The 25,057-nt window shown below is 50.2% G+C and overlaps 1 protein-coding gene across 5 annotated transcripts in view; it reads right to left on the bottom strand.

The window, feature by feature from the left end:
- Window positions 1–16,386, bottom strand: part of TDRD5 (tudor domain containing 5) — a 114,323-nt gene extending 97,937 nt beyond the window's left edge. For 2 of the 5 annotated variants that reach the window (XM_051858243.3, XM_089299457.1), the window contains exons 1-4: window positions 16,235–16,386; window positions 15,287–15,524; window positions 13,954–14,361; window positions 12,140–12,327 (exon numbers count right to left, since the gene is read on the bottom strand). In XM_051858243.3, coding sequence (XP_051714203.3) covers window positions 12,140–12,327; window positions 13,954–14,361; window positions 15,287–15,518 — 828 coding nt within the window. In that variant the 5' untranslated portion in view covers window positions 15,519–15,524; window positions 16,235–16,386. Of the gene's footprint in view, window positions 1–12,139; window positions 12,328–13,953; window positions 14,362–15,286; window positions 15,525–15,975; window positions 16,097–16,234 lie in introns of those variants that run through there. The other 3 variants (XM_089299456.1, XM_051858241.3, XM_051858246.3) reach the window with 3 other exon arrangements.
- Between the last annotated feature and the right edge of the window lie 8,671 nt (window positions 16,387–25,057).

Raw genomic sequence — 25,057 nt, 5'->3', positions numbered from 1 at the left:
AATATTTAAGAATGTGAATATTCACAATGCATAATTGTATCAGAAAAATAAGTTCACAAACTAAGGAGCAAATGATTTTAATTTTTAAAAAAAGTCAATTTTTCTAGGTGATAAAAGTATATGTGACTTTTATTTTCTACTGTGGTTTTTTTCAAATCTCAAATTTCCTGCCATCAATCTGCATTACCTTTGTCATCAGAAAACTGTTTAAAAAGCACAGAGCCCTGAGGGATAATTCAGGAACAAAGGTGGGAGCATTTTGGAAGGAAGACACCTGATGCTGGCTGCAGTGGGAGAAGGCACATCGCAGACACTCGGGCCATATGGGAAAGCAGTAACACACTCCTGAGAAAGATCACAAAACTGGCAGAGACATACACTACTATGCTTCTAACTGCTTAAATATTTTCTAGGTATTTGCTTAGTATCCGCTATGGTCTACATTTTTGTGTTCCCCCAAACTCCTATGCCAAAACCCCCAGCCCTTAGTGGCGACATTAAGAGATGGGGCCTGGGTAGGCCTTGGTAGAGCCCTCCTGAATGGGAGCAGTGCCTCCATAGAGACACCTGAGAGAAGCCCCTTTGCCTTCCACAGTGTGCACACACAGCAGAGACTTCTGCCCATGGACCCCAAGGAAAGCCCTCCCAGACACGGATCCCCCGGTGCCACCATCTTCCATCTCCCAGCTTCCAAGTGCTGTGAAAAATACATGTGTTATTTATAAGCCACTCGATTTACAGCATTTTTTGTTACAGCAGTCCAAACAGACAAAACCCTGTATTTAGAATTATGTAAGACCTAATTCATTTGACTAAAAGTGAGGTAGTGTGGAATTCGATTTGCCAGGTTAAAACCCTCATCTGGGGCCGGGAGCTGTGACACAGTGGGTAAAGCTGCTGCGGGCAGTGCCCGCATCCCATGTGTGTACCAGTTCCAGTCCCAGCTGCTCCACTTCCCATCCAGCTCTCTGCTAGAGCCTGGCAAAGCAGTGGAAGATGGGCCAAGACCTCAGGCCCCTGCACCCACATAGGAGACCCGGAAGAAGCTCCTGGCTTCAGATCAGGACAGCTCTAGCTGTTGTGACCATCTGGGGAGCGAACCAGCGGAGAGAAGACCTTTCTCTCTGCCTCTGCCTTTCTGTAACTCTGCCTTCAAATAAATCAATCAATCCTTAAGTACAAAAAACATCATCTGCGTAGGTGGGACCCTCATGTGCATAGGCGGGAAAGCAGCTACAGAAAAGCCACTCTAAGTTGGCCAGAGATTGCAACCCTTAGAGAATCACGTTAATTAACTCACTGAGCAGCTCCTTCTGATGGTACATATTTAAGAGAGCCTTTTGTCAACTCCATTCTGAAATACAGTTAAGTTAAACAAAAATGTTTTTCTTATAAGCAATGCATAGCATCTAACTCATGCGAAAACTATCAGTCATGTAGATGGAAAGTTAGGTGCGAACTGAGACCGGCTCTGACTGAATTAAGACCAGCAGACATGCAAAGCTCAAGTTGGACGACTTCAAGTCTAAGGGTGACTGTGACAACGAGGTTCTCTACTGTGCACTGCAGGGTTAAGGCCAGAGTTCAGGAGCAGCACCACAGAGCCCCACAGTACCAGAGCCATCCCTTGACAGTCACCCCTCACAGGCAGACACCTACGAAGGGGAAGCAGCAAGCCGAGCCCCAGCACCGCACACCAAGGCAGAGAATTCCGATGGCCTGGGCTTGACGCGGCCTCTGCGGCTCTACCCCTGGAAAACACAGCTAACCAACACCCTACCTGCCCGTTCCAATCCGCACCCCTCCTAACTTCCTCTCACGATCATTCGCACCTTGCAAAAAAGACCTTAAAACCGAGAAACAAACCTAAGAAACAAAGCACAGCAACGAGCAAGAGCAGGAAACCAACAGCCAAGTCTACGTGCACCTCCTCGCAAGTAAAAAATCAAGAAACCCCAATGCGCATTTTACAAAGGAGACAATTCTTTTAATAACATTTCTCGTGACAAGAATAATGGATATTCACTCTGGGAAACCAAAAAATACAAATGCTCAAAAAACAATAAAAACTGCCTGTAGATTTATATTTTAGTATTGTCATATGTATCTATTCTTTTTCTATGCATGTAAGAAACCCATCAACTTGAATTCGGAGTGAACACCTAGATGAAGTGGAAAGTGGCCCTTTTTTTCCCCCAACAGGATCACGAAGGATCTGTAATTAGGTAGAGCCTGTCCCTGCTAGCAATTAGGAATCAGAGTCCTCCTCAGAAAAACAGCTCCACAGTTCTGGACCAGAACCGGAGTGTGATGACCAGGTTGTCCCTAGCAGGAATTCTTGAAGGTACAAAACCAGACAAAACTCAGAAGATTTAGAACAAAGCCTATCCGTACTTCCTACCCTGTCCTGGGAGCCACGCCACAAGCCGGTGTCCTAAGCCTGGCCTGTGTGTCTGCCTGGCTCTGACCATTAGAGTGCAGAGTAGACCTGCTGCATTCTATGGGATTTAAAGATTCTGAAAAAGAAATACGCAGTTTCATTCTTTTAATATTTTCTGCAACATTCAGTTAGCATAACACATTCAGAAGATCGAAATTAGACTTTAAATATTGAAAGAATAAAGCTAACATTCATAAATGGCATGGTGACCCACTTGAAAAACTATTAAAACAAGGTTACCCAAGTGGTCAATTTTCAAATACTTTTTTTTTTTTGACAGGTAGAGATAGACAGTGAGATAGAGAGACAGAGAGAAAGGTCTTCATTCCGTTGGTTCACCCCCCATTGGCCACCATGGCCGGCGCTGTGCCGATCCGAAGCCAGGAGCCAGGTGCTTCCTCCTGGTCTCCCATGGGGTGCAGGGCCCAAGCACTTGGGCCACCCTCCACTGCACTCCCTGGCCACAGCAGAGAGCTGGACTGGAAGAGGTGCAGCCGGGACCAGAACCCAGGGTGCCGGCGCCACAGGCGGAGGATTAGCCAAGTGAGCCGCAACGCTGGCCCAAACAATAATTTTTTTTTTTAATTTTTTTTTTTTGACAGGCAGAGTGGACAGTGAGAGAGAGAGACAGAGAGAAAGGTCTTCCTTTGCCATTGGTTCACCCTCCAATGGCCGCCGCGGCCAGCGTGCTGCGGCTGGCGCACCACGCTGATCCGATGGCAGGAGCCAGGTACTTAACCTGGTCTCCCATGGGGTGCAGGGCCCAAGTACTTGGGTCATCCTCCACTGCACTCCCTGGCCACAGCAGAGAGCTGGCCTCCAAACAATACTTTTTAAGAACTAATTCCTTTCCTCATGCACCAAAACCAATTAGAATCCCACTCTCATGGGCCAAGGACCTAAATAGACTTTTTTCAAAAGAGGAAATCCAAACGGCCAACAGACACATGAACAAATGTGCAGGATCACTAGCCATCAGGGAAATGCAAGTCAAAACCACAATGAGGCTTCACCTCACCCAGGTTAGAATGGCTTACATTCAGAAATCTACCAACAATAGATACTGGTGAGGATGTGGGGAAAAAGGGACACTAACCCACTGTTGGTGGGAATGCAAACTTTTAAAGCCACTATGGAAGTCAGTCTGGAGATTCCTTAGAAACCTGAATATAACCCTACCATACAACCCAGCTATCCCACTCCCTGGAATTTACCCAAAGGAAATTAAATTGGCAAACAAAAAAGCTATCTGCACATTAATGTTTATTGCAGCTCAATTCACAATAGCTAAGACCTGGAACCAACCCAAATGCCCATCAACAGAAGACTGGATAAAGAAATTATGGGACATGTACTCTATAGAATACTATACAGCAGTTAAAAAAAATGAAATCCAGTCATTTGCAACAAAAATGGAGGAATCTGGAAAACATCACGCTGAGTGAAAAAAGCCAGTCCCAAAGAGACAAATATCATATATTCTCCCTGATCGGTGACAACTGAGCACCAAAAAGGAAACCTGTTGAAGTGAAATGGACACTATGAAAAATGACTTGATCAGCCCTTGCCCTGACTGTCGAGAAACAGCTTACTACTTTATTCCTTTTAGTATTTTTTTGTTCTACTTAATACCATTGGTTGAACTCTTTAATTAACACACAATTATTCTTAGGTATTTAACTGAAAAGTGATCCCCATTAAAGATAAGAGTGGGAATAAGAGAGATGTACAGTACAGCACATGCTCAGTCGGACTTACCCCTAATGGTAGAGTTGGAAATGTGCCAGGGGATTCCAATTCAATCCCATCAAGGTGGCATGTACCAATGCCATCTCACTAGTCAAAGTGATCTCGGTTCATAATTGATCAAAATGATAGGATTAAGTGTCAAAAGGATCACATAAACAAGACTAGTGTCTGCTAATACTAACTGACAGAATAAAAAAGGGAGAGAACAATCCAACATGGGAAGTGGGATCCACAGCAGACTCATAGGATGGCAGATGTCCTAAACAGCACTCTGGCCTCAGAATCAGCCCTTAAGGCATTGGAATCTGGCTAAAAAGCCCATGAGAGTATTTTAGGCATGGAAAGCCAAGACACTCTGGCAAAAAAACAAAAAAAAAACTAAATGAAAGATCTCTGAGTGTGAGATCCCAGCAGAAAGAATGGGACATCAAAGAAAGAGGTGCCTTTCTCTGAAGGGAGGAGAGAGTTTCCACTTTGACTATAACCTTGCCTAAATAAGATCAGAGGTGGCGAACTCAAGAGGCTTCCATAGCCTTGGCAGCTCATGACAAGAGCGACGCCATGAACAAGAGTGTCAATTGTTAAATCAGCAACAGGAGTCACTGTGCACTTATGGTACAACTAGTACTCAAACAGTACTTTTATTTTGTGTTTCTGTGTGGGTTCAAACTATTGAAATCTTTACTTAGTATATACTGAATTGATCTTCTCTATATAAAGAAAATTGAAAATGAAACTGGATGTGAATGGGATGGGAGAGGGAGCGGGAGATGGGAGGGTTGTGGGTGGGAGGGAGGTTATGGGGGGGGAGCCACTGTAATCCAAAAGCTGTACTTTGGAAATTGATATTTATTAAATAAAAGTTAATAAAAAATTTAAATTAAAAAAAGAATCCCACTCTCAACTGCAAGGATCGAGTATCACAATACATAATACCTTAGGACACATCTGCAAGAAACGTCCCCAACTCTAATGAAGGAAAGCACACATTTGCACTGAAGGGTCTAAGACGACTGCAGAGACCCATCACCAAATGCTCCACGCCAACGCGATGTGCAAGCTCAGGGCGGGCACGTGACACAGCGGTGAGAACACTGCTTAAACGCCTACATGCCACGTGGGAGTCTCCTCTGCGTTCAAGTCCACCTCCGCCTTCAAATCCAGGGACCAGCGACTATGCGCAGGGGGCAGCAGGTGACGGCTTAAGTATTTGAGTCCCTGTCACACATGTGGCAGATGCCAGTGGAGCTCCTGACTCCTGGCTCTGGCCTGGGAGTGAACCAATGGATCAAACATGTCTTCCTCTATCTCCTACTGTCTCTGTCACTTTCAAATTAATTTTTAAAGATTTATTTTATTATTTGAAAGGCAGGCAGATGCTTAACCTACTATGCCACTGTGCCGGCCCTACCATGAATTGTTTGTTGGTCCATTTTTCATTAATGTTATCAAAATTCTCCTTTTCAAAAAAAAAGTTTAGAAGGGCCAGCATTGTGGCGCAGGAGGTTAAGGCCTCGGTCTCCAGTGTCAGCATCCCATATGGGCGCTGGTTCAAGTCCCGGCTGCTCCACTTCCTAATCCAGCTCCCTGCAGATGCACCTGTGAAAGCAGTGGAAGCTGGCCAAAGTACTTGGACACCTGCACCCACATGGAAGACCCGGAAGAGACTGTTAACTCCTGGCTTCAGATCAGCTCAGCCCCAGCCTTTGCGGCCATTTGGGGAGTAAACCGGCAGGTGGAAGACTTTCTTTCTCTGACTCTGCCTCTCAAATAAATAAATCTTTAAAAAAAAACAGTTAATGGTAGTCTCTTCTGAGTTTCAGAGAGAAAGATTCATAGGCCAAGCTACCTTCACAGGGAGAAAGCAGGCCGTTCTCAGGCTTTGCTGGCACAGGAAACATTGAGAGAAGTCAAAGCCACCTACAAAGTGGGGAACTCATTGTGAAAGGAACAGAAACGAATGCCATATTTTGGCAGGCCTATAAAGTTTTTAAAGATTTTCCCCTTTGGTGCTCAGTTAGTTGTCACCGATCAGGGAGAACATATGATATTTGTCCCTTTGGGACTGGCTTAATTCACTCAGCATGATTTATTTATTTATTTGAAAGGCAGAGTTGCAGAGAAGCAGAGGCACAGGCAGAGAGAGAGAAACAGAACCAGAATGAGAATCTTCCATCTGCCGGTTCACTCCCCAGATGGCTGCCAAGGCCAGGCTGGAGCCAGGAGCCAGGAGCTTCTTCCAGGTCTCCCACATGGGTACAAGGGCCCAAGGACTTCAGCCATCCTGTGCCGAGTCTTCTGTAATAAGAATTACCCTGCACCATTTAAAACAAAGTTATGACTTCCATTCTCCTGCATAAGCAACTACAGAACTAAAATACCCAAAACAATGCCTTGTGGATGCTGATCAACAGGCAGTGCAGAATTAACACGTGGGCCCTATACCTCCCCCTGCCTTACATCCTGGAGAGCTTCCAGGCTTCGGCACAGCAAGGCCAACAGAAACGCACCCTGGGTGGTGTGGGGGGACAGCAGATGAACAAGAGGCAGAGACAGACGTCCCTGGACACATGCCACAGGAGCCCCTCCAGGCTCTGGGCAAGTCAACATTTGTGCAAGTGGAGCGGAGTTCCTGCAGGTTGGAGAAACAAGACGCGACAGCTCAGAGGGCTGCACACGGTGCTCCCACCAGACAGAGCTAGGGGGACTCTTAATTCACAGAGAAATCCTCTGCAGGCGACGTCTCCGTGGTGGGGCCAGACTAGCCCCAGACGGGTGGACCAAGTGCCCTGGTGCTCAGGCTGCCGCGGCAAACCAGCACAGACTTGTCTTCTTGACGGCGGTCCGTCTATCAGCTCACAGTTCTGGAGGCTGCAAGCCCTACATCAACCTACCGGGAAATCCAGTTCCTGGCGAGGGCCTCTCCCTGGCTGGTGGACGCCCACCTTCTTGCCGTGTGCTCGCGTGGCCTCGGCGTACCCACACAGTGAGTGCTAGCTCGCCGGCGTCTCTCCCTAAAAGGATCCTGGCTCATGATCTCACCTAACCCCAACTATCACCACAAGGACCCATCTCTGAACACCATCACACTGCAGGTTAGAGGCTCAACATAAGGATTTGGGGGGAACACAACTCAGTCCGTAACACTCACCCTAACAAAACTTAAAAGCTATGCAAAATCATCAAATTCAGTCCAGGTAACAAACTGAAAGCCCAACAACAAAAGATTCAGTGTCCAGCACCTTATCAGAAGTTACCAGCCATGCAAAGATATAGAAATACACGGCCACATTAAGAAAAAATAGGGGGCCAGTGCTGTGGTGTAGTGGATCAAGTCACCACCTGCAGGGCTGGCATCCCATGTGGACACTGGTTTGAGTCCCAGCTGCTCCACTTCCAATGCAGCTCTGTGCGATGGCCTGGGAAAGCAGTAGATGATGGCCCAAGACTTTGGGCCTCTGCACCCGTGTGGGAGACCCAGAAGCAGCTCCTGGCTTCAGAACAGTGCAGGTCCAGCTGTTGCAGCCAACTGGGGAGTGAACCAGCATATGGAAGACCTCTGTCTCTCTGCTTTTCCTTATCTAACTCAAGTAAACAAATCTTTAAAAAAATAAAATAAACTCAAATGACAGAGATGATAAAATTAGCAGACAAGAACATTACAAGTCATAAATATAATAAATATGCCTACATACACAAGAAAAATATGAACACAGAGGAGAGAGAACTGGAGGATATAAAAAAGATCCAAGCAGAATATCTAATGATTAAAAATATATTATCAGGACTGGCACTGTGGCATAGCAGATAAATCTGCCGCCTGCAGTGCTGGCATCCCATATGGGTGCTGGTTTGAGACCCAGCTGCTCCACTTCCAATTCAACTCTCTGCTATGGCCTGGGAAACCAGCTGAAGACGGCCCAAGTCCTTGGGCCCCTGCACCCCCATGGGAGACCCAGAAGAAGCTCCTGACTCCAGATCAGCCCAGCTCCGGCTATTGCAGCCATCTGGAAAGTGAAATCAGCGGATAGAAGACCTCTATCTCTGCCTCTCTGTAACTCTGCCATACAAATAAATAGATCTTAGAAAAATAAGCCTCTTTAAAATTATATACACACATAGACATATATATATATATATAAATTCTACATATAGAGAAAGAGAAAGAAAAAAAAGAGAAAGAAAGAGAAAAGAGAGAATCTACAGTATATATACACTGTAGATTATATATACTATGGCCTGGGAAAGCAGTAGAAGATGGCCAAGTCCTTGGACCCCTGCACCCACGTGGGAGGCCCGGAGGAGGCTCCTGGTTTAGGATCGGCACAGCTCCAGCAGTTGCAGCCAATTGGGGAGTGAACCAGCGGATGGAAGACCTCTCTCTCTCTCTCTCTCTCTACATGTAACTCTTTCAAATAAATAAATTTTTCAAAAAAGAAAATGTGTCAACACAGGTGCATCCACCAGGGTGTGGAATGTCAACAGTGAGGTACAGGGGATATGGAACTTCATACTTTCTGCTCAATTTTGCTGTTAACCTGAAATTGTTCTAAAAAACATCTTAACAAGCAATCCCATGAAAGAAGGAAAAGAACGAAAAAAAGAAAAATCAGTTTAATAAAAAAGGCTTTTCGGCCATGTCATTTTTTACACTAAATGTAAATGTTCCATATGCTCCCATTAAATGACTGTCAAGTAAGATTTTACAAGATATGCTTGTTGATAAACAACGCTAACATTACATCTAAAGGAAGCTACTGTCAACACAGCAACGTCACTCAAGGTAGACCTCAGAACAAGGAGCACTGTAAGCAATGGGAGAACATTTCGCAAGAATAAATCCAGGAATGAAGGCCAGCACCGTGATGCACTGGGTTAAGCCATTGCCTGCGATGCCTGCATCCCGTATTACAGCACCACTCTGAGTCCTGTCACTCTTCCTACTGACATGCCTGGGAGGCAGAAGACGGTGCCAGTACTTGGGCCCCCACCACACAGATGGGAGACCCAGACGGGATTCCTGGCTCCTGGCTTTGTCCTGGCTGTTGCAGCCATTTGTGGAGGGAACCACAAATTCAAGAGCTCTGTGTCTCCCTCTCTAACCCTGCCTTTCAAATAAATAGATCTTTAAAAAAATACTAAATGGAATTCATGAGGAAATACAATGACCCCAAGTGTGTATGTAGCTCACAGAGATTTGAAATACCCAAAGCAGGACAGACATTTGACACAGTGGTTAAGATACCATGTGGGGGGCTGGCACTGTGGCACTGTGGGTTAAAGTCCTGGCCTGAAGCACCAGCATCCCATATGGGCGCTGGTTCTAGTCCCGGCTGCTCCTCTTCCGATCCAGCTCTCTGCTATGACCTGGGAAAGCAGTGGAAGATGGCCCAAGTCCTTGGGCCCCTGCACCTGTGCGGGAGACCCAGAAGAAGCTCCTGGCTCCGATTGGTGCAGCTCTAGCCATCGTGGCCATCTAGGGGGCTGAACCAGTGAATGGAAGACCTCTCTGTCTCTACCTCTCTCTAACTCTTTCAAGTAAATAAAATAAATCTTAAGAAAAAGAAAAGATGCCACGTGGGACACCCACAGCCACCCTGGAGTGCCTGGGTTCAAGCTTCCCCTCTGCTCCACTCCCACTTCTGGCTGATGGACATTCTGCAAGGCAGCAGGACTGGCTCAAGCGCTTGAGTCCGACATTCACAGGGGAAACTGCTTTGCGTCCCTGGCTCCCGGCTTCCACCTAGCAGGCCCTGGCCGTTCAGGCATCTGGGAGTGAACTAACAAATGGGGGTTCTCGTCCCCAGCCTTATCTCTCAGTAAATACGAAGTCTTAAAAATAAAGCAAAAACTGATGCAACTAAAAGGTAAAGCAGGAACTAGCCGCTGTCACCTAAGTTAAGTGCAGCTTACAACACCAGGATCCCGTATCAGAGTGAGGGTTGGAGCCCTGGCTACTCCACTTCTGACTCGGCTCCCTGCTAATGCGCCCGAGAAGGCAGCAGATGGAAGCCCAAACACCGGGGCCTCTGCCATCGACGTGGGGAAACACAATGGATGGAGTCCTGGCTCCTGGCTCCTGGCCTCAGCCTGGCCCAGTCTTGGCTGCTGTGGGCATTTGGGGAGTAAACCAGCGGTGGTGGGAAGATACAAAGATCGAAAAAGGAGTAAGACTGTCTCTACTCACAGACAGCAGCAGCACAGCTTGATGGTCTATGCAGAAAACCCCAACTCCACAAAATACAATATTAGGACAATTAGAACAACCGAATTTAGTATTCAAGATTCAAGATTCAAGATTGCAGGATACAAGGTCAATATACAAAAAAAAAAAGATGATGAACTGACTTTCTATTAGTTAATTAGAAAGCACACTGAAAACGTCATTTATGTTAGTATCAAGATTATGAAAGATGGGGCAAGTTTGGCACAGTAGTTAAGACACTGACTGAGGTAACTGCCTTCCACATTGGAGTGCCTGGGTTCAAGTCCTAGCTCTACTCCCGACTCCTGCTTCCTGCTGAAGTACAACCTGGGAGGTAGCAGGTGATGGTTCATCCACGCAGGAGAGACCCAGACTGAGTTCCTGGCTCCTGGCTTCAGCCTGGCCCAGCCCAGGTGTTGCAGGCATTTGGGAAACGAACTAGATAGAAGATGGCTCTCTCTTTCAAATAATTTTTAAAATAACTTTAGACTGAAGTAGTAAGTTGAACAAAATGTATTGAGGATGATGGAAATGTTATAACTTTGCTGAGGCCAGCGCTGTGGCACAGTGGGTTAAGCTTCCATCTGCAGTGCTGGCATCAATTAGCACACCAGTTCGAGTCCCAGCTGCTCCACTTCCAATCCAGCTCCCTGCTAACAAGCCTGGGAAAGCAGAAGATGGCCCAGTGCCTGGGCTCCTGCACCCACATGGGGGACCTGGAAGAAGCTCCTGGCTTCAGCTTGGCCCAGCCCTAGCCGTTGCAGCCATCTGGGGAGTGAACCAGTGAATCGAAGATCTCTCCCAGGGGCCAGCGCCGTGGCTCACTTGGTTAATCCTCTGCCTGCGGTGCCGGCATCCCATGTGGGCTCCGGGTTCTAGTCCCGGCTGCTCCTCTTCCAGTCCAGCTCTCTGCTGTGGCCCGGGAAGGCAGTGAAGGATGGCCCAAGTGCTTGGGCCCTGCACCCACATGGGAGACCAGGAGGAAGCACCTGGCTCCTGGCTTCGATCGGTATAGCTCTGGCCATGGCGGCCATTTGTGGGGTGAACCAATGGAAGGAAGACCTTTCTGCCTCTCTCTCCCTCACTGTCTGAAAAAAAAAACCCAAAACAAAAAACAAACAAAAAAAACAAACAAAAAAACAAACAAAAAATATCCCTCTCCTCTCTGTAACTCTTCCAAATAATTAAAAAAAAAAAACCTCTTAAGTGATTAATGATTAAAACTGTTTTAAAAATGGGTAAATTTTATGATATGTAAGTTAACAAAATAAGGAATTTTTCTTGAATTTAATTTCTTTGTGTTTATTCTACGCCCTACTTAAGCTGTTATCATACTAACTTAGCCAGGCCTTTGCTGGGTACACGCTAGTAGTTTTTATTCAAAGTCCTTTAGCATTGAAGTCACAGCAAACTACCAGGACTATGGTGTCTGGAGCCAGTCATGCAGGTGCAAGCACTCATGAGGCAGGCTGCAAGTATGCTTCTACAACTTGGGTGATAAGCTCCAACTAGACACACAGACTTGGGGGTCATCTGCAGAAAACACCGGAAACCATGGCATGGACCAAACTCCTCTCTCACCACCACCTCTCACTTCTTACTATTCCGTGGAACCAACCACAGGGAACAATGTCAATGACTTCAATTTTTAAAAGATTGGCTTTTCTATCAAATCCAAGTGACAATACCATGGAATTTAAAAGTATTTTCCATTCCATGTATACCTCCAAACTCCGCCATCTCACCTGGTTTAATTTTTCCGTGTGAGTCAGCCTTGAGGTCTCCACGTTGAGCCTTGGAGTCTTGTCCCCGGTCCACACCTGCCGTGGGGGCTCCGTGTTTGAAGCCGGCTGTGAAAAGCGCGCCTTCGCAGCTGGGCAGCCTGAGGAGTAGGACCCTTGTTTCATTCTAAATGGCTGGGTAAAAATTTTACCTTTTGTAAATAACAGAAGAGGAAAAATTGTTACTAGCAATTTCTATCTTACTTTCTGGTGGTTGTACATCAAAGCTATTGTGAGCTAGCTAGCTTCAACTTTTGGAAGAATTAAGGAAAGAAAGCTTACAGTTTCTGTTAAGCCGTGCTTAGCTATCTATGGAAGAAAACCGAGAGATAGGGAAGGTGTCACCTACAGGGTTGGGGCTAGCCAACATCAAAGTCACCTGAATGTCATTAGAGAGGCAGCACTGGTGACTACAGCTCTCGCAGGTTTCTAACCTGTTCAGGAGACTTAAAGTCTCTGAAGTAAGCCGTCTGCTTGCAAACCACACTTCTCAACCATCTGGTACCTGGGAACGGGCAAGGATGAAAAGCTACAGAATAAAGGATATTATTCTCAAGTACAAATGCTTTTCAAGATTTGTACAAAGCGAGACACCACTGGGGAAGTCTACAAATACCGCTGCCCAACACCAAACAACTTATCACTGGCTCTCACCATGGCCTAGCTCTCTCTTTAAGATCAAGTTCACCAAAACAAGTCCAATTACTTCCAAGCTTTCCGGATGACAGGAGGGAAGAGCCACAGATGGAGACCATGGAGAAGTCCATCAACGGGAAGTAATGCGACCCTCAATATCCAGGGACTTGGAAAAGTGCTTTATAGAATTCTACTTCTTTTAAGATTAATAACATGAGTTAGTCTCCCTGTTTGAGGCCCCAGGAATACCGATCAAGCTGGATAAGAGCTAGACTTGAAGCCCTAGTGGCCTCCAGGGCATTCTCTGACCAGCATATATCCCTTCATCCAACTACGTAACCCACAACAGTTCAAATATTGGCTTGCAAACTTGTGACACATCCTTATGGGTCACAACATTAACTTAAATGCGGACTGTGGAGAAGACAACATTGAAACAGGCTCCCTCCCTGCCAGTATACACACTCCACAGTATCTAGGGTGCAGGGAGACGCTACACCCACGATCACATTGGTCTCTCAAGCCTTGAGGATTCACAGTGGCTGGGCAGGACAGCACTGGACGAGCAGTACTAAGAGCGGGCACCTAATCCCAGCTACAGCATTCTTCTAGCCACATGACTTTGGAAATCATTTAACATTCCTGACATCTGGTATACCGACTCATGTGTCTGTAGTACTGTAATGAAAGCCCAAGGTGAAACGCCACACAAACCGTTACTACTCCGTAAGTGACCCAAGTGCTTCCTAGGAGTGCAGGCAAGATCACGTGGACTACTGCTTTTTCTCGGAGATTTCATTCCCTACGTGTTAACTGCCTTGCATGAACACATACATCTAACATTCACGTACAGCATTCGACAGAGAGCTCATCTTGTGTTGCTGTTTTATGAGAAGAGCTACAAACGAGACGCTTACTAAACGCCAGGCACTTTACAGACCGCGTCTCATGGAAGGTCCTCAGAGACTAAAGGCTTAGCCGGAGTAAGGAACTTGCCAGAGACCACCGAGCTGGCCAGCGCGAAGGCCAGATGGCAGCTTCCACGAACCGACGGAGCTCAGCCAGGACGCGACTCTGCACCTGTGCCCAACCGCGCCAACGCTGCCGCGCCACAATGCACGCGCCAAGGTGAACGCACTTACCCGCCGCCCATCGTCTCTGCTTCTCCTCCGACACGCTCTTCTTCAGTGTCAGCAAAGAGCCTGCTCTGGTCTGCTCTACAGAAATGACATCCGAGGCTGCGTTCAGCACTTCGAACATCGACAGGAAGCCATACTGCACGTACTGGAACGTTCGTCCAAACCGCTTGAGAAAGGCCTTGTCAAAATCAGAAAGGAGAACAGGAGACAGCGCCAGGAGGTCTTTCAACTCGCTCTTCACGGCAGCCGGGAGGATCGGGGGCACCCGGCCCCGGTACGGCACTCGCCGGTGAGAGCTGGGCCCAGAGCAGACGCCGGCCCTTCCCTTCTGCATGGAGTTCCGAACCTTATGGCTGCTCCTTTGTTTTGCAACTAGACTTGCTATTCCTTTGGTGGATTCATCCGGGATGGCTAAGGAGGTGTGAAGAGAGAAACCAGATTTAGGTGAAAACACGTAATACCTTCTACATCATTCCATCTGTGCACACACAGACACAGTAAGGGCTCAGGGAGCCGAGGAACCAGGTAGTGCAAACACACACACCCTTTGTTCCGCCATTTCGTGCATTTTGGGCAACAGCTGGCTTGCTAGCGCGTGCACCTCAGGATGAAAAGAGAACCCCGGGTACTCTGATTGCTGGTTACCTCCTGAAAGATCCGCAGCTCTGGGGTGAACAAACTCCCCTACAGTGCTTTCTCTGGGTGTGCCTCATGGAATTTAAAACACGTTTTTCAGAATTTCAAAGTCCCACCGGTATGTTTCTCCTGACTCCGGGTATGATAATCTGAAGTCATATGCAAAACGTGGAGCTTATGGGACCGGAGCTGTGGCATAGCAGATAAAGCTGTTGCCTGTAGTGCTGGCATCCCATAGGGGTGCCGGTTCGAGTCCCAGCTGCTCCACTTTCGATCTAGCTCTCTGCTATGGCCTGGGAAAGCAGTAGAGGATGGCCCAAGCCTTTGGGCCCCTGTGGGAGACCCGGAAGAGGCTCCTGGCTCTGGATCGGCACAGCTCCAGCCGTTGCAGCCATCTGGGGAGTGAACCAGTGGATGGAAGACCTCTCTCTTTGCCTCTGCCTCACTAACTCTGCCTTTCAAATAAATCTTTAAAAAAAATAAATAAAAAATGTGGAGCTGTTATGGCTGCACCTGTTTCGAGGCAATGGCTTCTTCAATCTGCTAAGGCTCTAACCTGGCCCACCATCTCAAAGGCACCCAAGAGAGCCCACCACTGCCGTGATGTTAAAACCCACTGTCCGGGCCAGCGCCAGCACCCCTCTACTGCATGGTGACTTGTATGACAAAGGCTCAGGACCCGGACAGCCCCGACACCCACCTTTCAGGATCACGGTGCCATCCCCACAGGGGCACACGCTGACGGCATCCGGCATGTCCAGTACCAGCTCCATGGTGGAGCGGTAGCCCAGGACCCGCAGCGGCAGGTGGCTGCCGACCATGAGGAGGTACTCCTTCTCCAGCTGCTGCGGGGTCAAGCCATCTTTGGTGGAGATGAGAAGAGACCGTATCTCCTTCCTCAGACACTCCTGTATCCGCTCCTGTTCAGACATGGCGCCCTGCAGGGATTTCAAAGACAGAAAACCGCTTCAGGGGGCAGGAAAAGCGGCCAAGGCCAGGGCTGAGAGACCACCCAGCAGAGGAAAACCTCAAGGGGAGGCGAGGGGGCGCTGGGCTCGCCCAGCTCTCAGCCCCAGCCCCTGAGGACCACACAGGTGTGTCTGGACAAACCAGGGTCGGCTCCTCCCGCGCGTGGCCCACGGGCTGGTTCTGGAGTGTTCTCTCTCGGATGCAGCCTCTCACTGCGACTCTGGGAGCCAGAACTTCGCCAGTGCACTCAGAGGGGCCCCGCGGAGGGTCCCCCGCCGACAGCCTTTCTCCATCCCACCTCCTCGTTCCCCAAGTCGACGACCCACCTTGACCCCGGCCCCGCTCTGCCCCACAACGCCCCTCGTGGGACACCCTGGGCCGACACGGACGGCGCCCGAGCCTCCCCGCCTTGCCCCTCACCGTCTCGGCCCCCGCGCCGGCCCCGCGGCTACCGTTGCTGACCCCCGAGGGAGACCGGCGGGCGAGGCCGGAGAGGGACGGCGGCCTCGCGCCTGCGCGCCGCGCCCGGCGCCGCCTCGGAGCCCCCGGGGCGCGCGGCGGGTGGGACGGTTGGGGGCCTGGGCCGCTCGGGGAGGCAGCCGGGGGTCCCCCTGCGGGCGCGCAGCCGCTGGCCCCGGCTCCCCCGGGCTTCGGGAGTCGCTTGCCCGCCCGCACCTACCTCCTCCGGCGCGGTGCGCCGCGGGCCTCTCCGGCCACGTCCGTCCGTGCGGGGCGGAAGGCGGGCAGCGCCGGGGGCGGCCGCGTGGGCTCGGCCTCAGGAGCACCTGTGGAGCTATTTAAGCGGCCCCGGCAGACGTGGGCTCGGTCAGGGCTCCGGGGTTGTTGAGGTTAGGGGAGGGGTGGGGAGTTCTGATGGTTGGCCTACAGTCCCTGCTGGGTGCGACTTTGGCTCCTGGAGGGCAGGTCGGAGTGGGAAGGCTCTGGGGCTGAGTTGAAAAACTGCAGGCAAGAATGGAAAGATTGAAGAAGAGGGAATATTTGTTAAACGGGCGGAATGAGAAAAAATGGGTAAGGGCCTTGAAAACCAAAGAGCAGGCATTCTAAGAGATTGGGAATGAAGAGGCGTAGAATAAAGTCATTGACCTTAAAGGACAGTCTAAGAAACAAGACAGACTCCGAGGTAACAGAGGAGTTTGGGTCAAGAAGGGACCTGAACGTCTACATTACCCTCTGCTTAGCATCTCATGGCATAAATGTCCAAGGGAACGAGATATTCCATCAATAAGCCAGCGACAGGACTTCCTGGAAGGTAAAGTGGCCAGAACTTAGGGCTAGTTTACAGCTATGGAACAAATTAACAGAAAGAGAAATTGCAGGAGATGGAGCACATTGCAACATTTGAATGACAGGCGTGACAGAAACGACAGAATGGTGGTGAAACCTTCAGGCTGAGGCCCCTGAGTCCTTGGACTAGCAGTGAAACAGAGCTCCCATCTTACACAAAGCCTGGGAGAAAGGGAATCAGGAAATTGTATATAAAAAGCCTCTCCCTACAGCACAGTAGAAATTAGATTGGCTTGGATTTCCCACTGGGGCAATGTCTGCAGAGCTGAACCCGGGCTTCTTGACCCAAGCAAGTCGGCATTAAAGTGAGAACAGATTTTTTAAAAATCGGATTTATAAAGATCCAGAGAGTTTATCACTTGAGAGAAAGTCCTGGAAAAAAAAATAATGAGGCAAAAGCAAATGTTATCCCAGATTCTCATCCCCAATTATCTGAAATAATAAGAGGTAACAGATAATTGCGTACTTACTATTTGCTCCTAGGTTATCCGGTTTTCTTCCCAATAATTCTGAGAAGGGTACAATTAGGACCCCCATTTTAAAGTACAGAAACGTATAACAGACACAAACAAGGATACAAAAAAGAGAAGCCATGAAAACAAAGTTTATTATGAATCAAAAAGATATTGGCTGGCGCCGCAGCTCACTAGGCTAATCCTCCGCCTTGCAGCGCCGGCACACCGGGTTCTAGCCCCGGTTGGGGCTCCGGATTCTGTCCCGGTTGCCCCTCTTCCAGGCCAGCTCTCTGCTGTGGCCCGGGGAAGGCAGTGGAGGATGGCCCAAGTGCTTGGGCCCTGCACCCCATGGGAGACCAGGAGAAGCACCTGGCTCCTGCCATCAGATCAGCGGGGTGCGCCGGCCGCAGCGGCCGTTGGGGGGTGAACCAACGGCAAAGGAGGACCTTTCTCTCTGTCTCTCTCACTGTCCACTCTGCCTGTCAAAAAATAAAGATATTGATGCATGGTATTATTAAAGTTTTCTTAGATATTCTGAATTAAATCCCAGATCAGTAACTAAACCACATATCAGGGGCTGTTTGCAGTTGCCTCTTTAAAGAGACACACATGGAAAAGCAGCTGAAGTCGAAGCCACCAATTAGCTACTTTGAAGGGAATGAGAATGAGGGGAGGATCATCCTTGTGGCGTGGTTCCCTCCCTCGGAGTAACCCTGCTTAATTCTCGAGGGTGTGCTGTTGTTTTCAGAGCACTAGCATAGCACCTTCCCTCGGGAGTCCTAGGACTGCCCGCCCTTGCTCCACGAGTGAGGGTGCCACCCAACGCCCCAGTGTGGGAACTCTGTCATTTGCTCAGATGACCTATTCCAGTTATCCACTGGGTAACGAGGGTCCACATAGGATGAATTCAAAGTCCCAGTAGCCGTGTCCGAAGGTGAACGTGGACCAGAATGCAACTACCTCCTAACCCCTGGAAGCCGAAAGTGTTGATGGCAATTACATTTTGGATGGCCCCGAAATTTGTGGGCGTTTGGAATGAGAAAGTGGTAGTCTCTGCAAAGTTTGAGTATCTCCTGTTCTCCACATCCCTTATCCAGTAGTCACGCAAGACCAGTGTTCCCACTCCTCCTCCTTTGAGAATGTCTAGGCTATGCCCAGAAGGTTCTGGATCTGGGATCTGAATTAGCGCTGGGAATAGGGTGACAGGTCGTGTGTGTGTTGCTCTTGAGGGGCCTATGTTCCCCAAACCTACAGCTGTGCCTTGATTTTTTTTTTTTTTTTTGACAGGCAGAGTGGACAGTGAGAGAGAGAGACAGAGAGAAAGGTCTTCCTTTTGCCGTTGGTTCACCCTCCAATGGCCACCGCGGCCGGTGCGCTGTGGCCGGCGCACCGCGTTGATCCGAAGGCAGGAGCCAGGTACTTATCCTGGTCTCCCATGGGGTGCAGGGCCCAAGCACTTGGGCCATCCTCCACTGCACTCCCTGGCCACAGCAGAGAGCTGGCCTGGAAGAGGGGCAACCGGGACAGAATCCGGCGCCCCGACCGTAATAGAACCCGGTGTGCCGGTGCTGCAGGCGGAGGATTAGCCTAGTGAGCCGCGGCACCGGCCTTGATTGGCTTTTGTGGGTTTGTTGACTTCCTTCCTTGGGAGCCCGCGATTTAATTAACCACATCTGGTCAGACCCACGTTTTCCACCCTGGCCAGAACCAGTTTTCTGCGGGTAATTAACTGCCTCCACCTGGTCTGCTCCCAGCCCGCCCTGCCTCTGGGAGTGTTTGCCTTGCACCTGCTCCCACCAGCACTCCTGCTTACAATACAGTCGGTCAGGGGATTTGTGTGTTTGTAAAGCTGCGGAGGCTTTAATATACGCCTCGGGACAAGGATGAGAGAATCTTTGGAAGAACCTAGGCAGTGACCAGTTAGAAGCAAGTGACCAACAGCATTCCTGCCTCCCGGAGTTCCTAAGCACTGTGTCCAGTTTGCAGTCCACTGGGGGTATTGGTCTGATCTGTTTCCCACAGCAATTACTCCACGCCTTTGTCATCCTTTTTTTTTTTTTTTTTTTTTTTTTTTTTTTACAGGCAGAGTGGACAGAGAGAGAGAGAGACAGAGAGAAAGGTCTTCCTTTGCCGTTGGTTCACCCTCCAATGGCCGCCGCGGCCGGCGCACCACGCTGATCTGATGGCAGGAGCCAGGTGCTTCTCCTGGTCTCCCATGGGGTGCAGGGCCCAAGCACTTGGGCCATCCTCCACTGCACTCCCTGGCCACAGCAGAGGGCTGGCCTGGAAGAGGGGCAACTGGGACAGAATCCGGCGCCCCGACCGGGACTAGAACCCGGTGTGCTGGCGCCGCTAGGCGGAGGATTAGCCTAGTGAGCCGTGGCGCTGGCCCCCTCTTACTCTTATCCTTTTCCTGCCACACCAGTAGAACATGGCTTTGCTTCATCACCCACCCACACACACAAAATGGAGAACCTTATACATGAACCCTCAACTTCTAGCTCAGGCCTCCCAACCAGCCCTGCCCCCATCTTCTCTTCGGGTCCTGTTGGGTGACAGCAGCCAGCCATCCTACTCTTAAGGTATCTCCTCCCACTTCCCTAGGACCATGACCTTGCCCTTAGGTTACTATTACACAATCCTGTATACCCAGAGTCCCTCTCAGAGTTACCGAGAGAGGCAGAGCCAGAGAGAGGTTTTCTATTCCATTGGTTCACTCCCCAAATGACTGCAACGGCCAGAACTGAGCTGATCTGAAGCCAGGAGCTTCTTCTGGGTCTCCCACATGGGTGCAGGGGCCCAAGCACTTGGGCCATCTTCTACTGCTTTCCCAGGCCACAGCAGAGAGCTGGATCAGAAGTGGAGCTGCTGGGACTGAAAGCAGTGCCCACATGGGATGCCAGCACTGCAGGCTGGGGCTTTATCCGCTACACAACAGCACTGGCCCCACTCCCATAGTTTCAGTCCCAGGCACACTCATTCAAGCAACAAATGTCTTAGCTCCTATGTGCCAGGGAAAGCGTGAGCCAAACAAAGTTCCTGTTTTTCTGGACCTCATCAGGGACAAGCGATGAGGAAATACTCGTATATAATACATAGCATCAAGTAGTAAGTGATCTGGAGAACCATAAACCAGGGGAAAAGGGTGAGAAGGGGCTACGTTACACCAGGTGTTTTCCCAGACACTTTTAACATGTTATCACGGTGGTTCTCAGAGCGCGGCTGCAGAGCAACAGCACCTGGGAACTAGCTGGAGCTGCGGATTCTCCAGGTCCTACCGAGAGCTGCTGAATCAGGCTGGGCGTGGGGCTGGCGCTGTGGCATTGCGGGCTAAGCCACTGCCTGCAGCGCCACATCCCATCCGGGCACTGGTTCCACCCCCGGCTGCTCTGCTTCCCATCCGGCTCCCTGCTAATGCACCTGGGAAAGCAGCAGAGGATGGCCCAAGTGCTTGGACCCCTGCACCCACGTGGGAGACCTGGAGGAGGCTCCTGGCTTCAGCCTGGCCCAGCCTAGGTTGTTGTGGCCATTTAAAGAGTAAACCAGTGGATGGAGGATCTCTCTGAAATGCCACCTTTCAAATAAAATATGTCTTAAAAAAAAGAAAGAAAAAAGACACTGGGCGTGGGGTTGGAGTCCAGCACACCCCGTTTTAACAAGCTCTGCAGGAGCTCCTGACGCAGTCTCTGGTGCTGGGAACAGCTTACAGGTGTGCCGCCTAATACTGATTTCCTCAGCTTATGGGGTGGCTTGGGGGTGGGGGGTGGAGGAAGACAGGTGCTAGGAGTCTCCAGCCCGAGAGATCCCCCAGGTGGGGTCAGCTGGCACAGCCACAGGCCTCCGGGTGTCAAGGTAAAAGGCCTGCCCAGGAAGCCAAGCACTGCCCAGGATCTGCCTCAGCTCCCGGGCAGTGGGGTCGGCTCTGAGCTTCCAGTGAAGTTCACCACTGCAGTGAGCCAAAGGGGCTGCGTGGCTCCCACAAGGCGGGCGGGGGGCCACCATCCCGCTGCCGTTCTCACTAACGCACCTGATGGGCCCGCTACGGTCTCGCCGGTGTTTCGAAACACTTGTCACGGAAACATGTGGTTAGATTTGAAATCCATTTGCATTCTCACCAGAAATATCAGAACTACAGTTATTGAGCAGTGAAAGGGTGAACTAGTGACTGCAAAAACAGTATCAACTTGCTAGATTCTGCAAAGAGGCTTCTCGTGTCTGGCAACAATTCAGGGTCTAAACAGGCCACCCCGGAGGGGGCGGGCGATCCCCAGGAAGCCCCCTGCTCTGCTATTCCCCAGGCAGGCTGGGAGCACCCGCGGCGCCCTCTAGCGGTGGGGCCTCTGCAGGCCCGGAACCGCCCACTTGCCTTTTGCATCTGGCCATGGCCACACCTGTGGCCCCGAAGGCTGGAGGCCTGGGAGAGGCCCCTGGGCAGACTAAGCACTCCTATTCCTGTTTTTGCTTTGTGTTTCCCGAACTAGGTTTGTGGGGGAAATGTCTTTCGCTAAGCTCCAAGCTCCAGCCTCCACCTAGCTGCCTGCAAGAATGGACAATACCTCTTGGGTACAGGTGACTGAACCTCCACGGAGGGTGGTAGGTGGAGAGGGCATCCCACTTGGAGCCACAGCTCTCGGGTCAGATCTCAGCATGGCCGTCTGCTGCAGGGCGCACGGCACTTGAGCTCTGCATTTGTTGCCATCTTGTTAGAGTGCTGTGGAGACCAGGGGAGCGAGCTGCGCACCGTACTGGTAGGACGCTCCGTGGGCCACCGGGCTCTGCAGTAGCACAAGGTGTTAGGGACGGTGGCCCCCCTTGGAGGAGTCAGAGAAGCTCCACAGGCAGAGCCCTGCAGCGGCTGCATCTGTGCAGGGACTTGGGCAGGTGGCCCATTCCTCAGAGAGTGGTGCGCCCCTCCCTGCTGCCCCCACCTCCACGCCCACGCCCACGCCCACGCCCACGCCCACGCCCACCTTGCTGGCCCCACCTCCTGTGTGTTCAGCCAGCTTCCTCCCATCTGCTCTGCCACTGCCCCGTCTAAGCTCCAAGCCTCACATCCCGACTGCCACAGGGGCTTGTGCGTGTGTCTTTGCTTGGGGTTTCTCTCTCCTCCTCCCGTCCTCCTACTTGTTTTTCCAGGCTCCAGCAGAAATGGTAACACTTGTACTAACAGGTGTTTAGCAGCTCCTCCGCACCATCCTTATTGTTAGTGTTTTCTGTGCCTTGGCTTCCCCTAGTCCTCCCTCTATAATTTCCTGAGGGCGGGGCATGGTCCCCTCCACACCTTGAACGCAGAGAGCCTGGGCTCGTGACTTGGTGCTGCACTGTACGGAGCAGTGCTATTAGGGGCCACTCTGCAGACTTAGGCTCCCCTCACTCAGCCTGTAGCAGCCTCGGCCTGGGAGGTAGGGTGCTGATGAGCAGCCCGCGGAGCCCGTACGCATTGCATGGCTGCCTTCTGAGCTCACTGTCCCCGGGCCAAGCACACCATAAATGTTTATTAAATGGATCCGTACCTTGTATGCCCGAATACAACATTTTTCCTTCTAGAATAATCAGGAAAGAAGTTGCTTTAAATTTTGTGTTCTATAAAGTTTCCAATTATGGTGTCTAATTTTTTTTTAAGATTTATTTATTAGAAAGGCAGGGTTACTGAGAGAGAAGAGGGGGAGAGAGAGATCTTCCATCTGCTGGTTCGCTCCTCAAACCAGGGATGGCTGAGCCAGGCTGAAGCCAGGAGCCAGGAGCTTCTGCTGGGTCTCCCGCACTGGGGCAGGGGCCCAAAGACGGGCCATCCTCCACTGCTTTATTTCATTTTTTAAACATGATATCTCATTTTGAATAAAAACTGTTTGGGGAAGAAACAACCAGAGCAACTAGAAATAGCCTAGTCAATGCTAGTTTTGCAAGACCTCTGTAGTCTTGCAAAATACGTCAAAATATGTCAGATACAGGAGAAGGGCAAAAAAAAGCTCATCAGGAATTTCCTGTAGCTATTATATATAAAGTACCTATTTGTGGGAGCAAACTCAAGATTCTATTTTTTTAAATATTTATTTTATTTATATTTGAAAGAGCGACAGAGAGACAGAAGAGAGAGAGAGGTCTTTTATCCACTGGTTCACTCCCCAGATGGCCACAAAGGCTGTAGCTGAGAGGATCCAGAGCCAGGAGCCAGGAGCTTCTTCCCATTCTCCCACATGGGTGCAGGGGCCCAAGGGCTGGAGCCATCCCCTGCTGCTTTCCCAGGCCACAGCAGAGAGCTGGATCAGAAGTAGAGCAGCAGGGACTCCAACTGGCGCCCATATGGGATGCCAGCACTGCAGGCTGGGGCTTTAACCTGCTGTGTCACAGCACTGGCCCCTTAAATTTTTAAAGTATTTTCTTTGTACATGTTAAATTTACCAGTATCAAATGTCTAAAACCAGAATTGATTTTTCTCACCAAGCCCTATATAGATACCGTTGAATCCCCTCAACTCCGCCCCAGCATGCCATTGGAATAGGAAGCAGTGCGCTCGCTGGCACTCTCTCTCTCCCTCTCTTCCCCTCTCTCGCCTTCTTTCCCCTCTCTCCCCTCTCTCTCCTTCATAACGCTGATACAAGTAAGAGAAAAGAGAGAGTCCTCAGGGTCACAGCCACCAGAAATTTGGAATGTATTTCTTCTTATTTTATTTTATTTTTATTTTTTTGACAGACAGAGTGGACAGTGAGAGAGAGAGACAGAGAGAAAGGTCTTCCTTTTGCCATTGGTTCACCCTCCAACGGCCGCCACGGCTGGTGCACCGCGCTGATCCGAAGCCAGGAGCCAGGTGCTTCTCCTGGTCTCCCATAGGGTGCAGGGCCCAAGTACTTGGGCCATCCTCCACTGCACTCCCGGGCCACAGCTGAGAGCTGGCCTGGAAGAGGGGCAACCGGGACAGAATCCGGCGCCCCGACCGGGACTAGAACCTGGTGTGCCGGCGCCGCTAGGCGGAGGATTAGCCTAGTGAGCTGCAGCGCCGGCCTCTTCTTAAGAATTTAGTTATTTGAAAGGCAGAGTGTCAGGAGAGAGAGATCATCCGTCCTCCAGTTTACCCCCCTAACAGCCGCAATAGCTAGGGCTGGTCCAGGCAGGGACTCCTTCAGGTCTCTCACATGGGTGGCGGGGGCCCAGGTATTTGGACCATCCTCTGCTGCTTTCCCAGGCGCAGGGGCAGGGATGGGAAATGGAGCAGCCAGGACTTGAACCGGCACGCATTGAGGATGCTGGCATCACAGGCGGCAGCTTAACCTGCTGTGCTACAATGACGGCCCCAGAATACGTCGTTAGTGACGGGAATGGAGAGATGACATATGAAGTACGTGTAGAAAGCTGCCCAGGTCAACTTTCCCACGGCTATCATCACCCTTGAAGATCCAGCAGAGGGAGCTGAAAACACAGTGCAGCTGGGGAGAGATGGCGCTTCGGTCGGCTGCATCCAGACAGAGCTCCTAGACACTGATTGTTGGATCAGTACACCTGAAACTGAACTTGGTGTGCCCACCTACCTTAAATCGCGTTCCTCTCTGTATTCCCTTAGTTGGCATTAGCTCCATTGACCAGTCACTTTGAAGTCCCAAGAGTCATCACCATTTTTTAAAAAAAATATATTTATTATTTATTTGAAAGACAATGATTAAAAAAGAGAGAGGGAAAGACAAAGAGAAAAAAGAGAGGTCTTCCATCTGCTGGTTCACTCCCCAAATGGCTGCAATGGCTGCTGT

Source organism: Oryctolagus cuniculus, chromosome 7, assembly GCF_051225735.1.
Source record: "Oryctolagus cuniculus isolate XC-2025 breed Fujian yellow rabbit chromosome 7, ASM5122573v1, whole genome shotgun sequence".
Classification (NCBI taxonomy): Eukaryota; Metazoa; Chordata; class Mammalia; order Lagomorpha; family Leporidae; genus Oryctolagus; species Oryctolagus cuniculus.
Note: the sequence above shows the minus strand (reverse complement) of the source record. Positions and strands in the feature narration are given on the sequence as shown.